The following is a 25,781-nucleotide window of genomic DNA, read 5'->3' as shown; positions in this document are numbered from 1 at the left end:
ACCATGAGGAAAAGAAGTTCAAGGAAAGTCAACAAGCCCAGCAGACCAATATGGTACAAAACACTTCAATATTTCAAAGACTGGGTCCTAAGACAGAATCAAAAAGCGATCTCGGTCCACCTAGGCATGCGAGAGAGCCTAGGCAAGAACCAGATTGTACACCACTGAACAAAAGCAACCAAAAACCTTGTAGCCTATGACAAGCAACCAATCTATGATCCAATATTTTGTATGAAGAAAATTTAAAATTAATGAAAAGATTTTTTCCCACCTAATTCTTATTTTAACATTTACCACAAGAAAATCATACTTCTACCTGGATAAACAACAATACCGGGGTTGAAAGCAAACATCAAAAGCAACCATTTGGAAGTTAATATTAAAGCCAACAACAACCCGGATAGGTTTCCCGATCCAGATTAAAGATAATTACTATGTACTTAGAACATTTTCTAAGTACACAAACAAGCAAAAACAAACAGAAATCCGGTTATGGTGCCATACCCGGATTGAAAGCCAACTTTAAAAACAAAAACCAACCCAGGTATGGTGCCATACCCGGATTGGAAGCCAACAATAATAATAATGCCAATAATAATAGAAACCAACCCGGATAGGTATCCAGATCCGGGTTAAAGACAATTACTATATACTTAGATCATTTTCTATGTACACAAACAAGTAAAAGCAAACACCAATCCAGTTATGGTGCAATACCCGGATTGGAAGCCAACTTTAAAAGCAAACACCCACCCAGGTATGGTGCCATACCCAGATTGGAAGCCAACAACAATAACAACCAACCCGGATAGGTATCCAGATCCTGGTTGAAGACAATTACTATGTACTTGTTTTCTAAGTATATAAAAAAGAAAAAGCAAACACCAATCCGGTTAGGGTGCCATACCCGGATTGGAATCCAACTTTAAAAGAAAACACCAACCCAGGTATGGTGCCATACCAGCATTGGAAGCCAACAATAACAACAACCAACCCGAATATGTATCCAAATTCGGGTTCATAACAACTGGTATGCATCTAGATCATTTTCTAGGCAAACAAAGAAGCAAAAATTTCTAGACCCGGATTGGGGGGCAACAAAGAAGTTGAAATTTTTCTACGGGGACCAATTTCCTCTAACTTCAATATGGATTGGCCTCTACAACTCCAGACCTGGATTGGGGGGCAAGAAAGAAGCAGAAATTTTTCCAAGGAAACCAATTTCCTCTACCTTAATCCAGATTGATCTCTACAACACCAGATCCGGATTGGAGCGTATGAAAGAAGCAAAAATTTCCAGATCCGGATTAGGGGGCAAGAAAGAAGTAGAAATTTCCAGACTCGGATTGAGGGGTAAGAAAGACGCAAAAATTTTTCCAAGGCAACCAATTTCCTCTACCTTAATCCGAATTGATCTCTATTACACCAGATCCGGAGTGGGGGGCAAGAAAGAAACAGAAATTTTACCAAGGCAGCTAATTTCCTCTACCTTAATCTGGATTGATCTCTACTACACCAGATCCGAATTTGGGGGGGGTAAGAAAAGAAACAGAAATTTCCAAACCCGGATTGGGGGGCAAGAAAGAAGTAGAAATTTTTCCAAGGCAACCAATTTCCTCTAACTTAATCCGGATTGCTCTCTACTACACCATATCCGGATTGAGGGGGGTAAGAAAGAAGAAGAAATTTTTCCAAGGCAACCAATTTCCTCTACTTTAATCCGATTGGTCTCGACTACACCAGATCCGAATTAGGGGCAAGAAAGAAGAAGAAATTGTGTCAAGGCAACCAATATCCTCTACCTTAATTCAGATTGGTGTCTACTTACCAGATCTGGATTGGGGCAAGAAAGAAGCATAAATTTTTCAACAAGACAACTGCTACATAGCACTTCTCTACTCCCTCATCCAGAAAATCTGTATAGGGGAGTGGGGGGCAAATGATAGGGTATAAGCAACCTGGCTAGGGCCTAACCCAGATCTAGGGTGAGATAGGCTCCGCTGGTGGACCAAGACTCCCCTCACTCAGAGTAGTCAAGTGGAGAGACCCAGGCTTAGGGAGAAACCAAGACTTGGATCATCTTCCAGCAAGGATCCGACCCAGGATGGATCAACTCCCAGCAAGGATCCAAACAAGGACCTGGATCATCTCCCAGCCAGGATCCAACCCAGGTTCTGGCTCATCTCCTACCCAGGATCCCACCCAGGACCTGGATCATCTCTCCGCCAGGATCCAACCCAGGACCTGGATCATCTCCCAGCCAGGATCCTACCCAGGACCTGGATCATCTCCCAGTGAGGATCTAACCCAGGACCTGGATCATCTCCCATCCAGGATCCCACCCATGACCTGGGTCATCTCCCCGTCAGGATCCAACCCATGACCGGGATCGTCTCCCAGCCAGGATCCAGGATCCAACCCATGACCTGGATCATCTCCTAACCAGGGTCCAGCCCATGACCTGGATCACCTGCCTACCTGGATCCAGTCCAGAACCTGGATCACCCAGAGGGAGGTCCCAGCAAGCATATGCACACTCCACAACCCGCCAAGGAAGGATACGTGGGCACGTGACGGTGATAGCTATCAACAACCAATATATCAGACAAACATCGGAAGGGGGTTGAATATAGTGTTTATCACAATCAAATCGAATTAAAGAACTCAAGTAACAGAAAATAGACTTTATTCAATATAATAAACTATGTTACAATATGGAACTGTCCTCTCTCAGTGATGAACAAATATCATGAGAGCTGTGAGGGTTACAATGAATATTATTTTCGATAATGATAACACTTATAGTGTAAACCCTATGTCTGTGTTTATATACTACACAGTTACAAGATAATCGCTAATTGATATGGAATATAATTCTGCTTTCTCAAATATATCAATCAGATATCTTTTCTTCCAAGTATTCTATTCTTTATATAATTCCTTCTTTATGCATATCTCTTCTTGTGTTTGTCTTGATCTTCTTTCCTTTCAATCAGTCGCCTTCCTTATCTGAAAGTCTCCTTTAAGTCCTGATATTATCTTCTAATAAATATCTCCTGATAACTTAAGTTCTGACCATATAACTTCAGTATAAGTACTGATTTCCAGTTAAGTACTGATTCATCCTGTTTAAGTAAGATCTGAAAACTATACACAAATCACATTAGACATGACATTATCAAATATATCTAACAATCTTCCCCAACTCGTGAATTAGCATAATATACAAGTTTAACAGATATTTGATGATGTTAAAAACATTAACTACAAATGCATGAGAATTTGACTAGATAACTACAACTTACAGTCCTTAAAGATTTACCAACTTTAACTTACGATAACAGCTTCAGTCTGTATCCATATCAGAATTTGATCAGTTGTAGATCTTGACTTGGCTTCAATTACTGATTTCTTTAATATTAGGAGTTTTTCTGAGATAGTTCTTTAACAAACATCTCTCAGCATATTTAAGTTCTTCAATCATCCTCCTTTTAGCATTCTTCAATTCAACTGTATCTTCACCAATTTGAAAGATAGCAGCCCTGAGATCATTTATTTTAGCTTTCCTTATGTCCTGATCCAGTCTGATCAAATAAGCCTTGTCAGACTCAAGATTGAATTCTACAGCCTTATAAACCAGAAATGTAGTTATAATCTTAGCAGAGTTAGGCATTATCTCGACAATATCACCCTTGTGATCTCTGTACTTGGGACAGTATGTGTTGTCAGACTTCACAAAATAAAGCTTCTTCTGTCTCTGAATTTGAGTCTTTAAATAATTTGCAGCACTTTCTGTTAATATGTTCTTCACTTGAAGTAAGAATAAAACATGTTCTAATTCCTCAAAATACTTCAGTGATATAGCATTCTCCCTTATGTGGTAAACCCTTCCATCTGTCATGAAATATAACAAGATGTGTTCTTTCAAGAAGGTATGGTAAACCATCTGTGCAGATTCAAGCTGATTCAATCTTTCAGGAGTTGCTCCAACACCTGGTTCACTTAAGGAAGTTGGATCATTGGTTGTGTTCTGCACTCTTTTTTCATCAGCACTACCCAATCCAGATTTATCTCTTGCTTCCTTTCCTGTAACAACTCTTGCTTCAAAACCACTTATCGCTGTTTTCAAAGGTTAAGTCGCTTTAGCTTTAGTAAATCCTAGTAAGAGTAACATTAAGGATTTAAGATGAGCAATGTCAGAGGTTTCCTTTAATTTATCTTCTGATATCAAGCCAACTTGAGCTATGTCAGAGGTTGTTTGTTTCAATGTCATATCAGAACTTACTATATCTTGACTCTGAACAACTTGAGCCATGTCAGAGGTTGTTTTGAGAAATCTTCTTTGAAACCAGAGTAAGATTAACATCTTCAACAAATACTTCTTCATCCATAGGAGGCATATAAACCTTTACAGGTTCACCAAGTTTTTCATTGCCCTTGGACCTTGGATCTATCTGCTTTTATAATTTGGCCTTGGTTGCATCAGGATTTACCCTTTCTTTTATCACAATGCCTTTAGCCTTAGGAATTTTCTTTTCAACAACAGAAGCTTCAGATTTGAAGTTTACTTTTTCTAACTTAAGTCTAGCTTCCTCTTTCTTTAGACTCTCAAAGTCCATTCCTGGATTTTCTTTCAGAAATAAATGTCTTGAAATTTCCTGATCAAGTTTCAGATGTTCATCAGAACTTATCCTTTTACCAGTATCAGAAGTTATTCTTCTCCCAGTATCAGAACTTGTTCTCTGACTTGTAGTTCCAGTTCTACTTGATGAAAGACCTTTACCTTGACCATGACCTCCACCCATTCCAGAGTTTCCCCGATCATCTTTTCCATCATCATTTCCCTTCAGTGTCTTAATAGGTTTGCATTTGGACTTAATCACTTTCTCCCCCTTTTTGACATCAACAGGTAAAAGAAAAGAGACAAGCAATTTCACTGAGAATTGGATATCATTGAGTTGACTTTGATGAGAAGCCGGACTCTTCAGAATTTCATCAATCTGAGATTGTTGGTTCTCTTGGGTTTTCTCAATGTATGCAATTCTGTCAAAGGTAGGTTGGAAAAACCTTTTTTTTTTCAAGTTTCAAATTCATATCTTGCTGGATTAAGGTTTCTTGAATTTTATTCACCTTTGTCATGGGTTATTGAGTGTTGACCTTGAAGGTGCCTTGTACTCAATGCAGTAACTCGCAGCTGTGTCTTGAAATCATCATTGATCAGAATTTCATCAGCTTTTGCAAGATGCTCAGCAAGAATCTTTTCAGAAGGAACAAAGGTAACTGTGTTCCACTCCTTAGTCCACTCCTGTCCTCTAGGAGTTTCACTCCAAGGTACTGGTGCTTCCCCTGTACCAAACTTCTTGACTATCTCAGCTTTATGAACAGTTTGTGGAGGTGCATATCCTGATGGACCAGCTGTATCAGTATCTACATTTGTAGCAGCAGCTTCACCAGTAACTTCATCATTAGCAACATCAAAACTTATAGAATCAGCATCAACAGCTTCTTCTGATAAAAGAATAGTATGAGAGGCTATTGAGGCTTCAACATCATCCTCTAAGGGCTGATCTCCAATTAAGTTCTGATCAACAGCCATATTCTCATGTTCACCTAAAATATGATCTTCTGTATCTAGATGCAGAGAAGGTGTTGTAGGTAATTCTGGATTAAAAGCAGCATCAAGAAATGGTGTTGGTGGTGGAGTGATTGGAGCTGATGGAGCTTCTAGATGCAAAACTTGAGGCACTTCTAAGTTATGGATGTCAATTTCATCACTTGGCCCCTGGTTATCAGCATATACTGGAGATTGATGAGTTGCATGAAGGTCTGGATTAGTACTAGGAGAATTGTGAGCTTCAACAGGGTCTTGTGAGATCAGAGATTCCTCACCCCCTTCCTTAGCTGCTGCTTCCATTCCTTTACCAGAATCTTCAGGCCTATTTGCCAATGATTTGAATCTTTTGGCTTTTGAGGACTCTTTAGGAGTTGTATCATCAGAATTACGCTTTCTAAGCCTTTTTAGGGGCTTAGAACTCCCAACATCAACACCCTTCTGAGAAGAGACCTTCTCAACTTCTATAACAACAGGTTCTGTGATAGGAACCTATTCCTCAGCATCTGATTCATCTCGTAGAATGAATCTCCTTCTCCTCTGTTGTGTCTGAGGTCTTTCTTACTTTCTTAGTCCTCTTAGGTTTGGACGATGAAGGCTGCACTGTAGGATCTGAAGGTTGAGGTTGAGAAGTTTGAGGTGGTTGAGTAGATATTTCTGTTAATATCTCACCCAAACATATTCTGATTTTTTAATATAACTGTTTCAGATTTTAAATACAAATAAGTCAAGTAAAGAATTAGGATTTAATATCAGAACATAGACTTATATCAGAACTTAACAGACATCAAACATGATTCCTTAACTCCAAATGTGAATGACTATTTCTGTAATTCTTCACACAAGTTCTGATTTCGTTTCTTCACAACTTAATCATCAGAACTTTCACCATAATTTGTCCTCAAAATTTATACAAGTGACACTTAACATGTTCATCTAAAACCACATTTATCACCACAGTAATTTTCATCATTCATATGGACTGTATGTGTGTGCAGTAAGCTAAATATCAGAAAAAGATTAAAGTCTGATTCACTTCCGTACATCTTAGAAATAAGGCATAGCTAAGAACTTTGCTCAAAATCTGCTAGTATTCTGAGGTCTACTTTAGAATGAGTTCATGCATGAGTCCACCTCAACTGTTTTGTGATCATTTTATGCATCTTTTGAAATTCCATTTTACAGTGGTTTCTCAGTGTAAGTGAGTTACGACTGCTTATCAGAATTTATGCTATTATCAGAGTATTTCTCCAGTAATCATAGAGTGTGAAAAGTCACCAAGAAAAATATTTATATTGCTTTTATGATACATATTACTTAACACCAGCAATGCACTTGGCTCTTCCCTTCCACATTTTTACTCTAGATCTCAAAGGAGTACCTGATTTTTATTCCCTTTTCTTTTCCATTTTCTTTTGATAAGTGAGATTTATTAGCACTTAGTACATCCATCAGATTTACTAACGTCAGAATATAACTGATAAAAAGCACTAGTCTAGTTTTTGACTTAGTAATAAGATACACAAAGTAAACTTAACTAAGCTCAATAGCAGAATTTGCTTGTGTTAAAAGATTTCCACGTAAACAATTACTTCAAACATGGGACTGTAGTACATTAAAGACTACTAGGTCAGCATCTATCACAGTTATCCTCATTAGATTGAATAGTCATAGAAACATTCATATCACTATCAGAGTTTAGAATTTCATATCAGACAACAATCAGCACTTAAACAATTTCCAATTGAAGCACAGAATACACAAAGATAGTAATATCTGTAAATACTGATCATAAAATATGATATATCAGAACATAAACTAAGCAAATTTAGAGAATGAACCTAAAACCATTCCAAGTTCATTTACAAATCTTGTAAAAGTAGCTTCACACAGTGGTTTTGTGAAGATATCTGCTAGTTGTTGATCTGTTAGAACAAAGTACAATTCTATTGTACCTTCATCCACATGTTCCCTGATGAAGTGGTACCTAATGCTGATGTGCTTTATCATTGAGTGTTGAACTGGATTATCTGTCATAGCAATAGCACTTTGATTACCACAGTAAATAGGGATTTTAAAGTATGTTAACCCATAATCCAGTAACTGATTCTTCATCCAAAGAATCTGTGCACAACAGCTTCCTGCATCAATATACTCTGCTTCTGCAGTTGATGTGGAAATTGACTTTTGTTTCTTGCTAAACCAAGAAACTAATCTGCCTCCAAAAAACTGGCAGCTTCCACTTGTGCTTTTCCTGTCAATTTTGCATCCTGCAAAATCTGCATCTGAGTAACCTATTAGCTTAAAATTTTATTCTCAAGGATACCACAATCTCAGATCAGCTGTAACCTTATGGTACTTGAAAATTCTTTTCACAGCTGTTAAGTGAGGTTCTCTTGGATCTGCTTGAAATTTTGCACAAAGAAAGGTAGCATACATGATATCAGGTCTACATGCAGTTAGATAGAGTAGTGAGCCAATCATACCTCTGTAAACAGTAATATCTACTGATGTACCAGTATCCTTATCCAATTTTGTTGCAGTGGCCATGGGAGTGGATGCACTTGAACAATCTTGCATTCCAAATTTTTTCAGCAAATTTCTGGTGTACTTGGATTGACAAATAAAAGTGCCTTCTTCATTCTGCTTGACTTGAAAGCCCAGAAAATAGCTAAGTTCCCCCATCATACTCATTTGATATCTTGACTGCATTAGTTTGGAAATTTGTGGAACCAAAAATGATGTCATCAACATATATCTGCACCAAAAGTAAGTCTTTTCCATGGTTGAGGTAGAACAGTATTTTGTCAATAGTTCCTCTGTTGAATCCACTTTCTAGAGGAAACTGAGCTAAAGTCTCATACCATGCTCTTGGAGCTTGCTTAAGGCCATAAAGTGTTTTATCAAGCCTATAGACATGATTTGGAAGTTTGGGATCTACAAAGCCTGGAGGTTGTTCAACATATACTTCCTCTTCCAATTTTCCATCAAGAAAAGCACTTTTCACATCCATTTGAAAGACAGTAAACTTTTTGTGAGCAACATAAGCCAAAAATATCCTTATGGCTTCCAATCTAGCAACTGGTGCAAATGTTTCATCATAATCAATCCCCTCCTGTTGAGAATATCCTTTTGCAACCAGCCTTGCTTTATTCCTTGTTATTATGCCATCACTATCAGTTTTGTTTCTGAACACCCACTTTGTACCAACAACAGATCTGTTCTTTGGTCTTGGTACTAGGGTCCAGACTTTGTTTCTTTCAAATTCATTTAACTCTTCCTTCATTGCTTGCACCCAATCATCATCTTAAAGAGCTTCTTCCACTTTCTTTGGTTCAGTCTGAGAAAGAAAAGAATTATAAAGACATTCATTTGATGTAGCTATTCTAGTTTTGACACCTGCATCAGGATTTCCAATAATTATGTCAGGTGTATATGATTTAGTCCACTTCCTTACAGATGGAAGGTGTTCTCTAGAACTGGATGCTCCCCCATGATCCATGTTGACCTGGATGCTCCCCCATGATCCATGTTGTCTTCATCAACATTTTCTGATGCTCCCCCTGAAATTATGCTCTCTGAGTTTGATCCTTCAGAAATTGAGTTTCCAGAATTATCAGAACTTGATGAATCAGAACTTGTGGAGCTAGTTGTAGGTTCTGATGCTTCTTAAGAAGTGGTTGTATCTTCAGTATGCTCCCCCTTCACAGGTGCATCTTCCTTTGGCGTAGTCACCATTGTTTCAATAACATCAGAGTTTAAACCATCAGAGTTTGCAGTATCAGGATTTAGACTGTCAGGAATTATAGTATCAGAAATTAAATCTTCATTTTCAAATCTAAGCTGATCATGATCATTGAAATCTTCAAGTCCAATAATCTTCTTATCATCAATAGAGACATTGATAGATTCCATGACTACCCTTGTTCATAAATTGTAGACTCTGAAGGCTTTTGTGGAAAGTGGATATCCAACAAAAATTCCTTCATCAGCTTTTAGATCAAATTTGGATAGTTGTTCAGGATGAGTCTTATGAACAAAATACTTGCATCCAAATACATGAAAATACTTCATATTTGGCTTCTTTTTCTTCACCATCTCATATGGTGTCTTTCCATGCTTGTTAATGAGTGTTGCATTCTGAGTGAAACAAGCAGTCTGTACAGCTTCAACCCAAAAATAGGTTGGTAGCTTTGCTTCATCAAGTATAGTTCGTGCAGCTTCAATAAGAGTTCTATTCTTTCTTTCAATAACTCCATTTTGTTGTGGAGTTCCAGGAGCAGAAAATTCTTGTTTATTCCATTATCTTTACAAAACTCTTCCATGATCAAATTCTTGAACTCAGTGCCATTATCACTTCTTATGATCTTTATAGAATCTTTGACCAATTTATCCAATTGCTTGACATGATCAATCAAGATAGATGCAGTTTCACTTTTTGTGTGCAAGAAATACACCCATGTGTATTTGGTAAACTCATACACTATGACCATAACATATTTCTTCTTTGCAATAGACATGACATTCACTGGACCAAATAGATCAACATGTAGTAGGTGATAAGGCTCAAGAATTGATGATTCAGTCTTGCTTTTGAATGAAGATTTTCTTTGTTTAGCCTTCTGACATGAATCACAAAGGCCATCAGGAGCAAATACTGATTTTGGCAGTCCTCTCACAAGATCTTTCTTGACTAGTTCATTTATATTGTTGAAATTTAAATGAGAGAGTTTCTTGTGCCAATTCCAGCTTTCTTTAATTGATGCTCTACTTATCAGACAGATTGCAGAACCATCAGTACTTGTTGAAAGCTTGGCTTCATAAATGTTACCATGCCTGTATCCTTTCAAAACAACTTTTCCTGTAGATTTGTTTACAACTTCACAGTGTTCTTCAAAGAAGTCCACATAATAACCTCTGTCATAGATTTGACTAACACTCAGAAGATTGTGTTTAAGTCCTGAGACCAGAGCTACTTTTTCAATGATGACATTCCCCAGATTGATATTGCCATATCCCAAGGTTTTTCCAATATTGCCATCTCCATAAGAAACACTTGGGCCAGCTTTCTCCACAAAGTCTGATAGCAGGGCTTTATTTCCAGTCATATGTCCTGAACATCCACTGTCCAGAACTAGGATGTTTTTCTTGTTGCCCTGCAATCATAAAGACCATAAATGATTAGTTTTAAGGGCCCAGACTTGCTTGGATCCTTTGGCCTTATTAAGTTTGTTATCATTTGCAGCGGATTTAGCATCAGAGTTAATGTTAACATTTTTCTTATCAGCATTTACACTATCAGACTTTGTATTAGTACTTACACTAGAAGGAACAATGCTAACTTTCTTTAAAGAAGGTTTTATTTGATAATAATTATAGTACAAACTATGATATTCCTTACAAGTATAAATGGAATGCCATAAACTACCACAATAAAAACAAGGATTGTGTGGCCTATATCTAACAGACTGACTCTTAACTCCTGAATTTGAAGGTAAGGAGTTTATGTTCTTATTCTTGCTGCAAAAAGAAGCCAGATGGTTAGAACTTCCACAATTATGACATGTTTTTCTAGGATCATTAGGAACAGGCTTGTAATCATTACTTTTATCCACACCTTCTTTTCCATTCCTATTTTTCCTAGGTGACTTTACCTTTTTTACATTCTTAACTTCTTTCAGCTTATGCTTAAGCTACTTTTTTGTCATTAAGCCTATGATAACTTCAGTTGGCTTTTCCTGTTTTAGTTTGTCAGAAGTTAATTCCTCTTTAACTTCTGATTTATCAGTATCGGACTTTACAGATTGAAACTTAACATGTTTCAACTTTGGCTTTTGTTTAATAACTATAGGCTCAATTTCTACAGTTCCTTTATCATTCTTATCATCTCCATAACCTATGCCCTCTTTCCAGTCTCCACTACTTAACAAATTCTGAGTTGTTCTGCCAGAGTTAGTCCAAGTTCTGATAATCTCCCTTTCCTTTTCTAACTCAGTTTTTAGAGATCATTCATTTTAAGTACTTCATCTCTAATGTAAATAGCATCATCTCTATCTTTCTGAGTTTGGTGGAACATGACTGACTCTTTTTCTAAATAATCATTCCTCTTTTTACAAGCAAGATTTTCAGAAGTTAATCTTTCATATGTTAAAGTTTGATCTCTATAATTAATAAACATGGTTTTAAGATATCTTCTCAACTCATTATTATCATCAGTATAAAAGGCATAAGTAGTTTGAGGTACCTTCAACTCAGCAACATCAGAATTGTTATCTGCATTTGACATCAAGGCTTATTTTTCCTCACTTTTGGAATCTGAAGTGTCTGTCTAGATTTTCTTCTTTGTGAAAAGAGCCTTGCCTTTGCCAATTTTCACTTTCTTGCAATAAGGAGATATGTGGACTTTCTCACCACAGTTGTAGCATTTGACATTTGTCTAATCTCCTCTGTCAGACTTCCCTCCTTTACCTTCAGATTTTCCGAAACTCTTCTTATCAGAACTTGCGCCTTTCCTGGAAAATTTATTTCCCTTCCTGGATTTTCTGTATGCAATTCTTGTGATTCCTTTTACCATAAGAGCACACAGCTTCATCATCACTTCATCAGCATCCATCTCAGGCAAGCTTTCAGTTTCTGAGTCATCATCACTATCAGAACTTGTTGACTCAGTATCAGACTTTGTGATAAGAGCTTTTCCATTTCCTTTCCTTGAGGTAGTTGTTTTTAGAGATTCCTCCTCAGTCTTAAGAGAAACTATCCTTGACTTTCCTCCTTTCCTCTTGCTTCTTTGTTCCATCTCAAGTTCATGAGTCTTGAGCATCCCATAAATTTCATCAAGAACTATTTCTTCAAGATTATAGTTGTCTCTTATAGTAGTGGCCTTCAAATCCCATCTTTCAGGAAGTGCTAACAGGAATTTAAGATTTGAATCCTCAAGATAATATTCTTTGTCAACTAGTGACAAATCATTCAAGAGTTTGAAAAATCTGTCATATAAACCAGTTAATGACTCATCAGACTTTGAGTCAAAGTGTTCATACTCTTGAGTGAGTATAGTCTTCCTGTTCTTCTTAATTGAATCAGTTCCCTGGCATCTTGTCTCGAAGGCATCCCATATCTCCTTCGCAGTCTTGCAGTTAATTACCCTGTTTGACATTACATTATCAATGGCACTATACAGCAAGTGTCGTACCTTAGCATCATTAGCAATTGATACAATATCTTCAGCAGTGTAATCACTCTTCTCCTTTGGTACAGACTTTGCTCGTTGACCTGCAACTACAACAACGAGTTTGGTTGGCTTGTCTGGTCCTTCATTGATTCTGTCAAGGTATTCTGGATCAATAGCTTCCAGAAACATAGACATCCTCACCTTCCATATGGAATATTCAGATGGTTTCTGTATGGGAACTCTAATAGTCTCATATCGACTATGGATTGAGTCTTTGGAGGTTCTTCAGTTTTGGTGAGCTTGGTTGGAATTTCTTCTTCAGACATGTTTGTTTTTGGATCTTAAACTATTTGTGTGTTAACAGATATGCTCTGATAACACTTGTTAGGTCACACACACTGTAGAAGGGGGATGAATACAGTGTTTATCATAATCAAATCAAATTAAAGAACTCAAGTAACAGAAAACAGACTTTATAAATATAATAAACTCTGTTACAATATGGAACTGTCCTCTCTCAGTGATGAACAAATATCACGAGAGCTGTTTGGGTTACAGTGAATATTATTCTCGATAATGATAACACTAATAGTGTAAACCCTATATCTGTGTTTATATACTACACAGTTACAAGATAATCGCTAATTGATATGGAATATAATTCTGCTTTCTAAAATATATCAATCAGATATCTTTTCTTCCAAGTATTCTATTCCTTATAAAATTCCTTCTTCATGCATATCTCTTCTTGCATTTATCTTGATCTTCTTTCCTTTCAATCAGTCGCCTTCCTTATCTGAAAGTCTCCTTTAAGTCCTGATATTATCTTCTGATAAATATCTCCTGATAACTTAAGTTCTGACCACTTAAGTTCTGACTTCAGTAGAAGTACTGATTTCCAGTTAAGTACTGATTTGTCCTGTTTAAGTAAGATCTGAAAACTAAACATAAATCACATTAGACATGACATTATCAAATATATCTAACATTACGAAATGTTATAAGGCACAAAAATCAGGTGGTCTTTATCAACATGTCGCAACAAACTTTTCGCCAAGAATGTATTAGGGTTATCCCATAAGTGATACACCTGATGAGATGATACAAAATAGAATTTTAAACAAAGAAGACCCGCGATTAGAAATTTGTTTGCAATTTATGAAATTTGATTTGTACTCTTATTACATAATCTAAAAGAAGAGGGTTGAAGCGCTTAGCCATTAAGCATTTAGAATCTCTAAAATATTTTCTTTATTAATATGCTCGATCCACGGGTTGAAATCCCAATAAGGTCCCATTTCAACCTGTATATCAGTAATACGATCGAACATGATAGCAAGACGAACAAACTCCAACACTCCATGACATACATCTTTTAGAAGTGGATAACCAAATTGTCTTGAAGATACATGAATAATGGACTCGCTTGTTTTCTCCTTCTTTCTATCTGCATGCTTCTTATCCACTTTATCTTCAAATTTCTTTTGGCCTATGGCATTCTTACAATTTTTCTTGTTCACCGTACTCGGAGATGTTTAAGAAATAGGAAAACAATCAAACAATCAGAAAGTAAATAATAATTTTTTTGCAAAATAGACAAATCATATTGATAACTAAAAATTAGAGATTTAACCTCAAGTTTCATTGAAACCAATTTTTGAGGCCAAGCCAGAAAATACCCAGGCGCTTCACAACAAGCCTAACCTCGTCACAAGGTCTCAGAAGCTTAGTATTGAACTCCTTCTTTTCCGCCACTTCAAATTGGACCCTCACGTATCCTTCTTCAAGTGGAATATCATGAAAAATTCTATCATTCAGAACATTTTGCAAGATCCCTCTCCCTACGTATATCTACATCCCGGATCCACGTACAAATAGCAAGCATTTTTTCCCTGTATTTTTAAATATTATCGATGACAAAATATTGAACAAAAGATTATAATCATATTTGAGAATATATCCTATAAATAGATGTATACGTCAGGAATATCTGCATCTAACACAGATGAGCATAATCATGAACTTTATTATCCATGTCAAAATTATCCATATGGCTCTAACCTCCAGATTGTGCACGCGGAGTACAACCCTTAGAATTTAATTCCTTTCAGTGCCAACTCTGAACCAGTGCTACCTGTACTCCTGCACTCGGCCCACTGAATCCAGGGGCCCAATATTTTTTTTAGCCCAATATATGTTTAAGTATATATCTGTATTTGTATAGAATTTTAGGGCCTTTTTTTAGCCCATTCATCTTCAATTTCTCGAAGCATCACTTCAGCAATCATCACAATGGTGGATATTATCATATTAAAAATCAATTCACTCTATAGTTGTCTTTCAAGTTCCAATTTAGGGCGTAAATTATAAAGGTAATTTCAATCTTTTATTTTAGTTAGTTATATACTATACAAAAATTGTAGCACCTACTTGTTTCTATATCCCTAATCAGATGCGATGACCTTAAAATCTACATAGTTACATGTTCTTTATACTTTTTATGATCTGTTCAATTTAATAAAAATTGTAATTCTTTAGTTATATATTTAATATTTGAGTTGTAATTTTGAGTTAATTTGATTGGTTGTATGAATTATAATCATTAATCCATTATTTCATTTAAATAGTTTTTACAATATTTTTTCAGTGTTGGACTTGAGTTCAGACTTGATCATTGTTGTTAATTTGGAATTGAAGATCAGGCTCTTGCTTCACTACTTCGGTACTTGTTAGTTCATCAATCCAGGTTTCATTTTCTCATAAGTCTCGTGCCTGTTACTTTAGTGCAAAATCTGCTAGCTGCTTTAGTGCAAAATATGTTTACTAAAAAGTATACACGTAATGACAAAAGAAAAAGAAAGAAGGAAGACGAAGAAAAAATTAAGCCACTAAAGGGATCTCTTGATTTTTTTTGGAAGAAAGCCTAACAACTTGATATGTCTATAAAAAAGAAGAGTATGAAATTGTCAAAAAAGTGGTGTCTCAGGTTCATAATACTTTTACAGAAGAACACGATGTAATTGATGAAGAGTGTGAGAACGAGATAACTGAACAAGAAACCAAAATGATTGAAAGTGTGGTATTTAAAATAGGGAATACATTAGTCCTAAAGAGTTTGGTCCACTAACTTTGAAAATGTATGATTTTCCGGTATGGGATGGATTAAATAGTAAAATGAGGGATTTGATAGTTGAAAAGGGGCCTATTAGGGAAAATATGATTATATTTCCCAAGGATAAACGTAGTAGGGGGTTTTCAACCTATTATTGTGATCAAAAATTAAGAAATGGTGAACTTATCGAAAGAAAATGGTTAGTTTACTCAAAAGAATTGAATGAAGTATTCTTCTTTTGTTGTAAAGTGGTAAAAAATGCTGGTTCTAAAAATAATTTAGCAAGTGTTGGAGTAGATGATTGGGTACATTTAGGTGAAAAGCTTAAGCAACACGACGATAGTCTTGAACATCTTACCAACCTTAGGGCGTGGGTTGAACTCTAAGTTACATTGAAAATAAATCAAACCATTGATAAAGAATTGCAAGAGCAAATTAAAAAAGATATTGAACATTGGATGCAGTTTATGATCAAAATAACTGCTATTGTTAAACTGCGATGAATAATCTGGCATTTTGTGGGAAAATGAAAAAATATTTGAAGATTCAAATGGTATTTTTTGGGTTTTCTTGATTCAATAGCTGAGTTTGATTAAAGAATAAAGCACCATTTGAGACTCATTCAAGATAAGGACATTCACTATCATTATCTTAGTTAGAAAGTAAAAAATGATTTGATAGTGATGTTCGTTTCGAGTGTAAAAAGTGTAATATTAAAGAAAATCAAAGAAGGTAAATATTTTTTAGTGATTCTTGATTACACTCCTGATGCAATCTGTATGGAACAAATGACTTTGGTGATTAGATGTGTTGATGTTGTGAGTCATCTTGTAAAAATTGAAGAGTATTTCCTAGAGTTTTTAAATGTTGAAAATACTTCCGCGTTGGGCCTGTTTGGTGAGTTAGAAAATGCTATTAAATCTCTTGATTTAAATATCATTGATGTGAGGGACAAATATACGATAATGGTTCTAATATGAGGGGGAAACACCAAGATGTTCAAAAAATATTACTTGATGTTAATCCTAGAGCTTATTACATGCCTTGTGGTTGTCATTCTCTTAACTTACTCTATGATATGGCAAATTCTTGTGTGAAAGGTAAATCTTTGTTTGGAGCATGTCAATCTATATGTAATGTGTTTGATAGTTCCACCAAAAGATGGAATCTATTGCTTGAATATATTGATGATTTTATTTTAAAATCCTTAGGTATGACAAGATGGGAAAGTTAAATCGAAAGTGTAAAGGGAATAAGAACACAAGCTCCAAAAATAAGAGATGCTTTAATGAAATTAGCTGAAATTTCTGATGATCCAAAAAAATGTCGAGATGCTGAAAAATTGGCCTCAAATGAATTTTCAAGTTTTGAATTTATATTGAGTTTGAATATTTGGCATGATATTGTGCACAAAATTAATTTGGTGAGCAAGAATTTGCAATCTGAAGATATGCGTCTTGATGTTGCTATTGCAAATTTAAAAGGGCTGGTTTCTTTCTTTGAGAAATATAGAGAAAATGGGTTTACATCATCTATGATTGATGCTAAAGAGCTTGATAATGAAATGGATATTGAACCTATTTTTCTTATAAAACGTAGGATTAAAAGAAATAGACAGTTTGATGACAATCCTGACACCGAAAGGGAACAACAATTTCCCTTAAAAAATTATAGAACTGATTATTTTCTTGTACTAGTGGATATGGTACTTTCTCAGCTGAAGATAAGATTCAAACAAATGGAACTTTTTGAGTCTGTTTTTGGTTTTTTTGTTTGATGCATCCCGGCTGATTTCTTTTGATAATGAAGGACTAAAAAATTGTTGTATGAAACTAGAAGAAACCTTGACTGATGGTGATGATTGCAATATTGATGCAAAACGGTTACTTTCAGAATTATAAATCTCACGTGAGATGCTTCCAAGTGTAGCATATGATTGTGAAACATCATGGAATTCTCTCAGAGTCTTAAAATTTGTGAAGAAGATTGATATATTTCCAAATATTTTAGTTGCTTATAGGATTTTATTAACTATACCTACTGTGGCATCTGCATAATGGAGTTTTTCAAAGTTAAATTTAATTAAATCTTATTTACGGAAAAGTATGAGTCAAGAAAGGTTGAATGGATTGGCAATTTTGAGTATTAAGAAAAATATACTGATGTGGAGCATATAGTCGCTGATTTTGCTTCTAAAAATGTAAGAAGAGGTCACTTTAGATGAGTACTGATGTATTCCACGTTTCAAATTTTAGATTTTATCACGATGAAGAAAGGCAAGGCTTAAAGGTATGTAATTTTTTTATTTATGATGTACTTTTGCCACTTTTTTAGGTTTATAAGATATCATTTGCTTTACCCTAGTCAATCATAATTTTTTTGATTTTTTTCTTTATATTCATATTATTAATTTTCTATAAAAGGGCCCTAATTTTTTTTTTCGCACTAGGCCAACCAAGTCTTACCGTCGGCCCTGATTCTTTCATTTTATTAATCAAATAAGAAACATCATTTTTAAATTTAGATAGCTGGTTAGTAGTTGATAATGTTTGCAGTGACGCCTTAGTTACACCCCATCCTGAACCTCTCATTCATCCTGGATACTCCAACGACATTATCCGAGCAAGTCATCATTTCCAATATTAGTAAGCTCATGTTCGGGAAAATTTGCTGATATGTCAATCTAAAATACCAAAGTTTTATACTCATTTTTAACTTGTAGTAGTATAGTGCAAGACAACGATGCATGAAATTAGTATATAAAATAATAAAAATAAAAATTATTACCGTATCCTCAAAAACTTGCAATGTAACACGATCAATGATTACACCATCTATATCACGCCTAGCATATTCCCACATATCTAGTCGGGTCATAACAAGATTTTGTTGCGTGCATTAATGTTGTCTTGAAGCTACTCACATTATAGATCTCTATGGTTAGACCTATATCTTCTTTAATCACATAATGAAGACTAATTAGAAGTAATTTCTTAATTCATATGATAATGAACCATAGTAATTTCTTAATAATATAGTATACATGCATAAGTATTCACATTATATTGCGCTTTCTATTTATTTCTGTTGGTAATTTTTAAATATCTACAAATGATATTGACAATTACAGTGACAGCAGGTTCTAGAAAAATATTTAAGTTTTCATATGTGATTCTAATGGTTTACAAGCTTGTTGATCAGCAATTAAGTTATCCTTAACAACATTAGCACTCAAAAAAATATTCAAGCTACGCGTTGTATTTATTCTAACACAATGTCTAGTTTCAACTTGCAGAAAATTAGTACTACATAAAAATAATAGTACTTCAATTTACGGAATCCTGTTGTGGCAACAATTCGAGAAGAATTATAAAGCAACCAGACTAAGTTACTTGCTTGTTTAACTTACAATTTTTTCTCTAATATGCGTGTGGCCAACACATGCCTTCTTATATCGTGCCACCATTCCCAAATCTTTTTCTTTATTTTTTCACTTTGTTCCTATAATTAAATGGTTAATGAAATATAATATGCAAAAAGAGTAATTTTTTTTAAATAACAAACTACTAAAGAAAGAAAAAAAAGTATACATTAAATTATTCTTTCAATGAATTTCCAATAAACGGTTTCCACTAAGGTCCCACTGTCGATAGGTGTGCATACAACTTGGGTGGTAAAGTAGAGTAGTTACCATTTTTATCTCGAGTAAGGCTCCTCAATCTAGTTCTAAATTGTCAATGCAGGTTACCAGCACGATCAATTATCTTTCTCCAATGTTCATCTTCAACCCCACTAAAAGTTTCCTACACAATTGTTTATAATAAATCATTTAATGTTTTAAAACATGAAAATTTTTAAATGTAATTGACCTATATGGATATTTGTGTGGTATCTTGTAGTTGTGAAGCCTTCATAATTTAACAGACATGTTGCACTTATAATCATGCCTAACTTTCTATTTAAAGGCAGGAGAAGTAAAAAGTCATTCAATGTAAATAAAAATAATTAGAAAATCTGAAAAATGCAATAAAAAATTATGAAATATATTTCTTAAAAGATTCTTATTTGGTAATCACATCTAGTACATATGTGTCAAAGACTATTGAGAATTTAAATTATTTAAGACTCTGTTGAGAATTTAACCTTGTACGATAGACATGTTTAAAGTGCTTGATCAATACAAAACAAAAGCCACATTTTCCTTGTTGTAAAAAATATAAAATTTGTAGAAAGCTTAAAAATATGTAGAAGGCCACTTTTACCGTGTTTCAGGAAAAATAAGCAAAACAAAGGGGTTGATTTATTTTAGGAATTAACAATAAAATGGCGAAATGTGATGGAGTGTTCTACTGGTTTTTATGTACTAAAAAGCGATGAATGATGTAAAGCCAAGAAAGCTAAAATTTTAACCATTTAACTATTCTCCTCACCTTGCTCTAATTTTAACCAAAAATAACATTGGAGAAGAACATGTTGTACCTTAACTTCATCTCATAAATTATATTTTACAGTCTTCGGTTCCATTTTGCGCCAACCTTAGCATGTAATTGGGATATTCCTTCTTACATAACAATCGACAAAATGTACTAATATCATTGACCCTTTACCAATTGGTTGTCCCATTTCATTCCAATTAACCTAAAACACATTAGAGATAACTAGTACAAGTAAATAAAAATCTCCTACATAGTGTCAATACTTATATATTTTTAATTACCTATTGCACGACCTCTTCCCACTTGGGTGGCACAAGCATCCCTGGTTCCACTAGCACCACTTGCAGTGGTGAACAAAGAATGAACAAACAAATACAAATTTAATACAAGATCTGTACACAGGTTTATAAACAAAAATAAATACAGTTGTTGATACTTAATTGAATTAAATAGTTTCCTCTAGTCAATACAAAATTCTTATATTAAAAAGAAGAATAATGTAATATGAATTTCTTATAGTACACTTATACTAATCACAATCATAAACAAAGAAAACACAACAATTAATAGAAGACCACTGCACAGGTTTACAAAAAAATAAACATTTACTAAATTTAAAATATTAGTTTGCTCTAGTCAACACAAAATTGTTATATAGTATTAAAAAAAAGCATAATCAAAGTAGGCAGTTTTATAGTACCAGATAATAAAAGTACATAATTTAAAATAAACAGAATAAATAATATAAGACCAATTTATGAGACTAGCTTGTATAATAAGAAAGCATACATACATTTCTTAGATTTAATTTTTCTTTTGCATTTTTTATTCGCCTTTCATGTTTCATGCCTATGCACATTGTAAAATTCAGGATTCACCTATACACCCTCATCATGATCATTTCCTGAGTAAAAACATTTATAATCATCACCTCTGTCCATATTGGCGTGAAAATTCATTCGAACAAAAGCATCATCAATATTATCAAGTTCTATATCTACACCATCACTGACTTGATAAGTGTTGAGTTTGTTTGAAAAGACAACAATGGACCACTTCTTATCAACCGGATCAGTAACATATGGGCTTGTGTTGCCATTATGAGTGAATCATCTTTGTACCCAATATTTGCAAGATTACCTGTATAAACCCGGAGGCTTCAACTTGTACGCCTCCGATATTGTTAACCCAATCACAATCAAACACCGGTACTCTAAATCAAACATAATCGAGCTCCCAAATATTTTTAATCCTTTCAAAATATGCGGTCTCATCTAAAACTGGTTCTTTTTTATTACTTGATGATTGGTGTAGTGTCGTATTAGTAATTGAAACGCCACTATTATGCATTATGCTCCTTGCTTCATGTTCCCTTGTGTTAAAGGTGTACCCATTTATAAGATAACATTTATAAGAATACAAAAATAAATCAGGACATTTTGATAAACATTTAACTCGATATGGTATTGATTCGTTATTTTCAATTAACTTATTTGCAACATAAGTTTTGAACCAATCAACAAATGTGCGATTGTGTTCCACTTATATCTGGTTAGCACCTCTTCTTGGATGTTGTTCCCAGATGGTTTGCTTATGCAAGTCTACAAAAGGAACAACATCAATGGTGTTGTGATAAACATAAAGGTACGTACAATGCCATTGTGTCCGATCGATCTCAAATTGTTGACGAACAATTATAACTTCACTGTCAATCCTACCACTGTGACGATCACTTGGAAGACCAGTTGCCTTTATGTTTTGAATAAATTTTGACCAAAACTCTCTTGCTTCTTTTAATAAATATCATTCTACTATGCAACCCTCTGGTCCAGACCTATTTATCACATATTCTTTCAAAAATTTAAATATCGTTTGACCGGATACATCCATCTCATACGAGCAGGACCATATATCCTAGTCTCATAAATTAGGTGCAAGGTCAGATGAACAATGATGTCAAAGAAGGATGTTGGAAAATACATCTCAACCTCACAAAGTGTCTCAATAATTTGTCACTATAGATACAATAACCTTCTTGGATCAATGACTTTGTTACTCATAGATTTAAATAACCAACACAATTTTATGATAGTTATTCACACCTTTTCAGGTAAGAGAGAATGTATAGAAATTGGAAAAAAAATTCTCCATTATGACATGAAAATCATGTGATTTCAAACCCTTTAATTGAAGTCAGTCAAAAAAATAAGACTTTTGATGTTTGATGAGTATCCTTCTGGCACCTTGATAGAATAAAGTATTTGCAGTAACACTCTCTTCTCATCTCTAGATAGAGTATGAGCGGCAGGAGGTAAATAGGGTTTTTTTCCTGGCTTCCCCATAGGGCCTAATCCATTTTTTATCCCCATCTCCATCATATCCATCCTAATATGATCAGTCTAATATGATCAGTCTCGTCAGTGCATATAGGACATGCATAATAGCCTTTTTACACTATACCTGAAAAGATTTGCATAAGCAGGAAAATCACTTATTGTTCCGAATAAACATGGCCTTTAATTGAAATTGATTTTTTCTACGTCCATCATATACTTTAATGCCCCCTTCTAATAGTAGTTTAAGTCCTCGATTAAAGGTGCCAAATAGACATTAATGTCATTCCCACGTTGTATTGGACCAGATATCAAAGTAGACATTATCATGCGCTTCATACAAAGCCATGGTGCCAAATTCTATATCATGAAAAATACATGCCATGTACTATAAGAACTGTTTTGAAGATGGTGCGGGTTCATTACATCTATTGAAAGTGCTAGGAAAAGATTTTTTTGGTTCTCTCCCGAAATCCTTATGTGTATCATCAACTGTCTTCTACTGAGGTGAATCGGTAGGGTTTCTCAACAACTCATCATTAATTCGAGCATCATAATGTCATGTTAAATTTTTAGCATCTTCTGCACTAACATATAATCGCCTAAATATGGGTAATAATGGAAAGTACCACATAACCTTGGCTGGAGAATTTCCAATTTTGTAATGTTTTAATGAGCACTTGGGACATTCGTCAAACTCTGCATACTCCTTCTATATAGAATAAAATCATGAGGGCATGCATGATTCCTTTCATGTACTAATCCAATGGATATGAGCATTTGTTTAGCCTCATACGTCCTACGAGGGAGGACATTACCATCGGGTAAAAGTTCACTAATAGCTATAAGCATTTGTGTGAAGAACACGTCAGAAACTTGATGTCCAACTTTTAAATTATGCAAAGTCAATACAATCGATAATTTGGAAAACTTGGTGCAACCCAGCTACAATGGTAAAGTGGCATTATCCTTTAACTTTTCATGCATATCAGGATGATCACGTAGCTCTTCCTCATTAAAATCATTGTTTAGCGTGTTCAACATAAATGTTGTGTAACCATGTTAGTTGCATAACACTTCACAAAACACATCACAAAAGTGTTATGTAAGTAATATATCCTAAGTTTAATTTTGTAGCACTGATAGTGGTGTCTATAAATTAGACTAACTAAAAGTCACTCCAATTTATAAATTCGACGACATGAAATCTAGTCGAGATTATAGATTTATCTAAAAAGAGCATGTCGCCTTTATATATTCGATGTGAATATACCAATGTATAGAAATGTATAATTTGACTGCGTAGGTGGGAATTCAAATTTTAGCAAAAAATATCAATCTTTTTAAAAGGCTAAATTTATGTGGTCCAATGTTTTTAGAACAACTGTAAATACTAAATTTTACTAGCTTAAATTTATAAACTTTTTTTTTCATATGTTTGTAAAAGTATTTCTAAAATATTTTTTCAAATGATTTAAAAATATTTTTCGTATTTATAATTAGTTTTATTTGTAAACATATTTATAAAATTATTGATATGATGCTCTGATATTGATATAATCAAATATTCATCAAATTTAAATATTTGATTATTATTTATCATATAAAAATATTAATAGGATCTTATCCAAAGATTACATATATAGTTTGTTCAAAAGATTGTTTTCTTTCCGCATACGTTCACCATAATAATAAAATTTTTTAATGAAATAATGTGCAATAATATTGAAATAAATTAATATAAAAGCTTCTTCACGAGACTAGGTTCAATTTTCATTTTTACGTAGGGTCTTATTTGACCACTTAACTATGAATGAAACTTTTTTAAATAATTTTTTAAAAATTGCATCATTTCATGTGGTGCATGAGAAATTATTTCATGTGTAATTGGGGTGAGAATCAAGACATATAAGATTTTTCATTTTGAATTGTGGAATGATATATTGGATAATTTTATAATATTTCAAAAATAATTTATCAAACTCTAATTCAAAATATTAGAATATCCAATTAGTTAAATTTAAATATTCAACACCCAATGTGAACCATATTTTAAAATATGATAACACTCGTTCAAGATTTGAAATCTTTTTGAAAAGATTATTTTCATGTATATCTCTCTAACTAAATCTAGGAAAATTAAATATGTGATGACATTCATTGAGGATTTTCATTAATACTTAAAACAATTTTAGAAATTTGATCATAGTACATTAAACAATTTCAGATTTACATATGTCTGTATATGCTTTTGTTTTTTATTTTAAAGGAATTTAGATATTAATTTATTTCAAGCTCATTTGTATCAGCAATATGTACTTTGTCTATCGATTTATCAATCTATCGATCTTATATTTATTCTCAACTTTAGAGAATTCAATTTTTATTCTATGTTGAGGTGCATCGGTGATCTGTCAGTCTATAGATATATCTATCATATGGATCATTTTTTTTGTTTTTGATTATGATGATTAAAGAGATATCAAGGACGGAAGTGATTAAATTGTTTCTTTTTTCTCAGGCAAGTAGTTCTGGATCCAAGATGAGTGGCCGATTTTCGAAGAAGCCATACCCCAGGAAGTTGTGTTCAAAGCAATGGAGGAACACGGTAGATTTATTCTCATACATTTTGATTGAATTGAAATGGCCTTTTAACGAGAAACTGGTACTGAGCTCAATTACTTCTTAATTGCGTATAGGTGAAGATGATGAAAAACCGGTACTCAAGACTTCTCTCACACACATGGTAAGTTATTTTGTACATCTCATTCACTCTCTTCTCACATGTATCATCTACTGCTTCAGTTTTAGGAGAATTTATCGTATATTTAACATTTTCTATTATGTGAAAATTTATCGTAAAGATTAAGTATATGCTTTAGGAGAAACACAGTTACATTGTATAATCAGTGGACAGTACTTATTTGCACATCTGAAATGCAATGAGATATACAGACGGTCATCAGTTGTTTAACTTGTACATGGTCTGTTTATAGTATCTCTAAAATGATATGATCTGCAGTAAATTACAGAGGTTAGAAAACAAACATTAGCAGTTTGTGTGGAGACTGATCAACAGTGCCCTAAGAAAATTAATACCTGTATATATGAGTAGTCT

At 34.1% G+C, this 25,781-nt stretch overlaps 1 protein-coding gene across 1 annotated transcript; it reads left to right on the top strand.

Moving 5' to 3' along the window:
- Positions 1–17,182: 17,182 nt before the first annotated feature.
- On the top strand, positions 17,183–17,671 carry LOC141668851 (uncharacterized). Its single transcript, XM_074475873.1, has one exon. The coding sequence runs from the start codon at positions 17,183–17,185 to the stop codon at positions 17,669–17,671; it is 489 nt and encodes a 162-aa protein (XP_074331974.1).
- Positions 17,672–25,781: the final 8,110 nt, after the last annotated feature.

The sequence above is a fragment of the Apium graveolens genome, chromosome 6 (assembly GCF_009905375.1).
Source record: "Apium graveolens cultivar Ventura chromosome 6, ASM990537v1, whole genome shotgun sequence".
In the NCBI taxonomy this organism is placed as follows: Eukaryota; Viridiplantae; Streptophyta; class Magnoliopsida; order Apiales; family Apiaceae; genus Apium; species Apium graveolens.
The sequence above is the reverse complement of the archived record's forward strand: the minus strand, read 5'-3'. Positions and strand labels throughout refer to the sequence as shown.